Genomic DNA, 5,782 nt, shown 5'->3' on the forward strand with positions numbered 1-5,782 from the left:
GGGAAGAGTTGCGGTTTCAGTTTGAGCAACTCTAGCAGGGTCAGCTGTCTATGACCGATTATGAGGCAAGATTCTCTGAGTTGTCTCGCCATGCACATATGATACTTTCTACTAACACAAAGACAATGCAAATGTTTGTTGCGGGGTTGCACTCAGGTATTCAGGCTACTATGGCCCGAGAGGTTGAGATGGGGCACTTATTATAAGCTAGTGGTGGAGATAGCTTGGCGGATTGAGTGTTACCGTCTGAGAGGTAGAGAGTAGATGTAGAGGGACTAGAGGGTCCGTTATTCTAGAGAGTTTAGAGGTGCCTCGGCTATGGGCCGAGGTCAGTTTGGGAGGGGTAAGCCTAGCTTGCCTACATATCCAGCACAACCACCTCCTCGGGGTACTCGGGTATGACCCTATTTCAGCGGCATGCCAAAGAGTTCTTACCGCCCACCATCCATTCAGGGTTCTTCTAGTGGGTACTCCGGCCATCAGGGTTCTTCCAGCGCCTACTTCAGGGCCATGCTAGAAAGTTCATACCGCCCACCAACTATTCAGAATTCTTCCAATAGGTATTCAGGCCATCAAGGTCTGACTTCAGGGCAGTAGATCACAGCACCGAGAGGTTGTTTCGAGTACAGAGATCTCAGTCATGTGCGGAGGTTCTACCCCAAGCTTTGGGGCAAGGTAGTTTAGCAGGGCCAACAACCCATGATTACAGTACCAGCTGTCTGGCCGCCCAAAGGCAGAGGGCAAATGGGTAGGGGCCGTCTTAGAGGTGGAGTCTAGGCAGGGGGAGGTCAGCCAGCTACTGTTTAGTCCGGCGAAGGCCATCCAGTCGGTGCTCCAGCTAGGTTCTATACTTTTCCCGGCAGACCAGATGCAGTGGTCTCAGATGCCCGTGATCACAGGTATTTTTCTATCTGCGGTAGGGATGCTTCGTATTATTTGATCCAGGGTCTGCCTATTCATATGTATAATCTCTTCCTGGATATTCCTCGTGTGTCCTTGGGTACTCCTGTTTATGTGTCCACTCATGTGGGCGATTCTGTTATTGTAAATTAGATCTATCTGTCCTGTGTGGTCACATTCTATGGATAAGAGACTAGAATAGATCTTTTGTTGCTGGATATGACTGATGTTGGGTCATCCTGGGCATGGATAGGCTATCCCCATATCACGCCATCCTTGATTTCCATGCAAAGACTGTTACCTTAGCAATGCCAGAGTTGCCTATATTGGAGTGGAAGGGTTCGTCTATCAGTACATCCAGTCAGGTTATCTCCTTTTTGAAGGCTCGACATATGGTTGAGAAGGGTTGTTTGGCTTATCTAGCTTTTGTTTGGGATACTACTGCAGAGATGCTGGCGGTTGATTCGGTGCCAATAGTCCAAAAGTTCGCCAATGTGTTTCCTTCTGACCTTCCAGGCATGCCACCAGATTGTGATATCGATTTCTTTATTGACTTGGCTCCAAATACCCAGCCTATATCTATCCCACCGCACTGTATGGCTCCAAAAGAGTTGAAGGAGCATCTTGAGGAGTCGTTAGCAAAGGGGTTTGTCTGACCAAGTGTATCACCTTGGGGTGCACCAGTTTTATTTATGAAGAAGAAAGATGGATGTGCATGGATTACAACCAGTAGAACAAGGTCACCATCAAGAACAAGCACCCGTTTCCACGTATTGATGATTTATTTGACCAGTTGCAGGGTGCTAGGGTGTTCTCTAAGATCTACTTGAGATCAGGGTACCATCGGTTGAAGATTCGAGACTCGGATGTTCCAAAAACTACTTTCTATACCAGATATGGCCATTATGACTTTCTGAGTGATGTCCTTCGGCTTGACTAATGCCCCAGCGACGTTTATGGATTTGTTGAACAGGGTGTTCAGGCCTTATATTGATTTGTTTGTCATTGTCTTCATTGATGAAATTTTGATCTACTCTGTCACACTCCGAACCTGGGGGCGCGAGATCGGCACCTGGTGCCTCACCTACCATTCCGAACCAACTTGCAACTAAGGGACTCTGAACATGTAATGTCATACTTTGGCCATGGGTCACATTGCAAGACAATTGCAAAGGCTGACTAAATATCAATATAATGCTAGGTCGACAAGGCCATCATAACTACTACAGCTGACAAACCAACAAAATACACAGACAAGGCCTACAAGCCCAAAATACAACACTAACTGACATGATATGTCTACAAGCCTCTGCTGATGGGTATATTGTGATCGGAACAGAGCCCCGACCTACTCATAACATATATACATATATAAATAATATATACATAAAGCTCTAGATCTGGCAACTCCGAAGGGCATGGAGCTTACTGATCAAGCTGAACTTGGGCAACACCTAATGAGGAGGTCTATCTGTCTGAACCTGTATGCATGAAATGCAGGACCCCCAGAAAAGAGATGCCAGTACGAAATAATGTACCGAGTATGTAAGGCAATATACTGAAAGCTAAAACTGAACTGATAATATAATAACTGAAAGCAACTGGGAGTCAAAGATAATCTGAAGATATGCTTACTTGCTGATGCTGACTCAATTCTCTCAATAATAAGTAAAATAGTTGTCTGGCCTTATAAGGCTCGGTATATATATAACTGCTCTGCCGTAGTAGGCTCGCTCATAGGTGCTCGGCCATACTAGGCTCTGTATCTCAGCCAACTAGGCTCACTCATAGGCGCTTGACCACAGTAGGCACTATATATATCTTGTCATCAGATCAGAGGTTGCCCAATAGGGGCCTGCCTTTCGATTATAGCTCGATGGTAATAAAAATACTTTAATATTGTATATATAAACTCTCTGCTCTCTTGATTGGAAGAATAAAATACTCAATGGAATATGAAGTCCCGATAAGGAGAATATTGTAACTTACAAGACTAGGAAAATATACGTAAATTTCGGGATATTAAGTTTTCTTTATGTCTCGTTATCAAACTCGTGTAATTACGAGATCATGCCAAAATGAAGGAAGGGCTTAGCCTTAACATATCTGGAGTAGGGAAAATTCATATAATATTCTTGGAAAAGGTTGCACCGTACTCCCTTAAAATCGCAAAATCTCACGTTGCTAAGGTTCTAAGAAATCTTGTTGGAATTTTGGTTGCTAACGTTGGAATTCTTGTAGATGTTATGAGTTCTTCTTTGTTTTGTAACCTTTTCAATAAGAAATCATTATCAGATTACTACTTGAATATTTAATGTCCAAAGAAGCCAAAATGCAAATTTTTTAAGTTTGTACACGTAGAAGGATTTAGTGTTTAGTATGTGACACTTTAGCTTGCCACCGTTCTCTGTGAATAATGACTCATTTAATTGATCCACCTTGCTGCCATGTTTTGACATTTAAGCTTATCCATAATTCTAGTTAATTATCTACTAATCTCCTTATTAACTTGTTAATCTCCCACTAACTAATAGTTAACCAATTACCCACATACTTAAGATTTATCCAAAATTACTTAGAATACTACTCATTTTTTAACACACTTCATGCACGTTATTATTATGGTTATGTGATACCTTGTATGACACTAGTCAAAAAATACCGGGTATTTATAGTCCGGATCGTGTTTTATCTCAAAATGCCAAACTTTGAGGAAATTCATTTTCATCAATTTGCTTACCCTCTCACCTTCATGAATTTACTTATCACTCGCTTGAAAGAGCATAATACTTATAATCTCATTCCCAAGCTTACGTCGATTAACTTACAACGAAACTTTAACGTACGAAAATGCGGGATGTGACATCTCATTTTCTGAGCTTCCATCAATTTATTTGTGGTGTAGTTCCATGTATGAAAACATGGGGTGTAACATCATTTCCCCCTTTGGAACATTCATCCTCGAATGTTGACTGATGCACTTATCATTCTCATAACACATAGATCTTGTGAATATTTTGATACCCCTCTTGCCATCTAGGCAACTATTCTATGAATGAATCCCAAAGTCCAGGGCATTTCCCCCTTTAGGCCTCTTTCTCGCACCACAACTTGTTGTCGAAATTCTTCCGATCTTGTAACTATTGCTACCTTTTATCAGCAGCCTATACGACTCTGACTTGATAAGTGCGCCTATGAGACTCTTCTTTCCTTTTTCCTCCAGCTTTTAGCCAATCTCTAGGCCTTACTTTGTAACCATGTACATAGCTTAATAAGATGTCCCTATAAGCATCTATAGGTATTCTGAAGTTCTTCACTCGATACTTTATCGATCTTACCAATATTGCTATATCTTATTTCATAGGCCCGATTATCTATCCGCATGACTTTACTGCATCTAAGTAGGTCATAAATTACCATAACTCTTACCTCGATTTATCTATACTGAGGTCTGCTACCAAACTCTAGGTTACGTTCGTTGCTTATCCCATATGTATAAATTTATGTCCTTTAATGCTTCCCCATTATTGTTCATCTTAAGAATGATGGCCTTATCTCACCTTATACTTTGTGACTTTTGTCCATCCATTGTTGATTTACCTTAATGTTGATATATCATCTACCGCTGATAACTTGATCTCTTATGTAATACTGCCGCTAGGGCTCATGTCGCATCGGGGACATCTGGAGTAATTAGATTTATCCACTTAGGGGCTATACTATACTTCCATAATCGTATACTATAGCATCCCAATATCACTCACCTTACATGGGTATTTTAATCCCGTATAATTTATGAAATCCTCTCATTACTCAATTGAAGGCCCAAACATCATCCTTTATCTTATCACAATCACACCCTCATTCCACTACCAGGGCAACATTCCATTTCTTCTAGATGCTATTAGTCTTAGATTCCTTTGAGTTCATTCAGGCTATACTGAACTTTCTATAACTTAGAGAAACTATTAGCTTTCTTGTTTTTATGGGCTTAATCCCGAGGACTTATCCATTCTCATCATCTTCTCATTCGCCCTTTCTTATCCTTACTCCTGTCATAAAACCTTGTCATTTACTATACTTTCTCTTGCGATTTATATGTATCCATTTAAACTATTTGCAACCTTCCTTCAACTTGCTTGCACCATATATTTCCTTATATTATTCTGGAACATCAAGCGAGACATCACATGGTCTCTAACTCTTCTTTACTCTCTTGGAATCTTTCGGTACCTAGAAACCATAAGCTGGAAGATATGCTGCTGACGATGCCGCTATTATTCCTGGATACTGAATCCCCGTGCTTCTAGCCTTTTATCCGAAGTATGGCTTATTCCCAACATTCTACATCTGAATATCTCGTACGTTGTCCTTACTTACCTTAAACTTTTACATCACCTCTTTTATCTCCTTCATGACCTCCTTTCCACATAGGTATAATTCATATTGGCGCTTTGAAGTTCTATTATAATACTTGCACCTCTGGTGTATACACAATCCGGTAAGAACTTCATTTCTAGCTGGATTTATCGTAGAGTCTGTACTATCTCTATTGCACCTCTAATATTAAGAGTGATTCTACAATGTCCTCAGTCACGATTTCTATAATTTTCTGGGTTCAATAATCAGACTCCTGATTTACTTTGTTGATGTAACTCTTTATATTCCTTTTCCCTCTGAGCAACCTTTATGTAGGCTTAAGCTATCTTCCAATCTGCGTCTCATGGCCTTAGTTATTGCTTTAGCTCTTCATGGACGCTATGGAATATCCAAGATACAATCTTCTAACAATTCAATCCTTTGTTTATGACCTGAACTCAATTTTTTCTTTTAACTTATACGGGAGTCTCCTATGGCTGTATGATTGTCAACATATATGCTG

At 40.7% G+C, this 5,782-nt stretch overlaps 1 protein-coding gene across 1 annotated transcript; it reads left to right on the forward strand.

Moving 5' to 3' along the window:
• The first annotated feature begins 1,145 nt into the window (after window positions 1–1,145).
• LOC138890309 (uncharacterized) lies at window positions 1,146–1,556 on the forward strand. The gene has a single exon (XM_070173684.1). The coding sequence runs from the start codon at window positions 1,146–1,148 to the stop codon at window positions 1,554–1,556; it is 411 nt and encodes a 136-aa protein (XP_070029785.1).
• Window positions 1,557–5,782: the final 4,226 nt, after the last annotated feature.

The sequence above is a fragment of the Nicotiana sylvestris genome, chromosome 4 (genome assembly GCF_000393655.2).
Source record: "Nicotiana sylvestris chromosome 4, ASM39365v2, whole genome shotgun sequence".
Taxonomy (NCBI): Eukaryota; Viridiplantae; Streptophyta; class Magnoliopsida; order Solanales; family Solanaceae; genus Nicotiana; species Nicotiana sylvestris.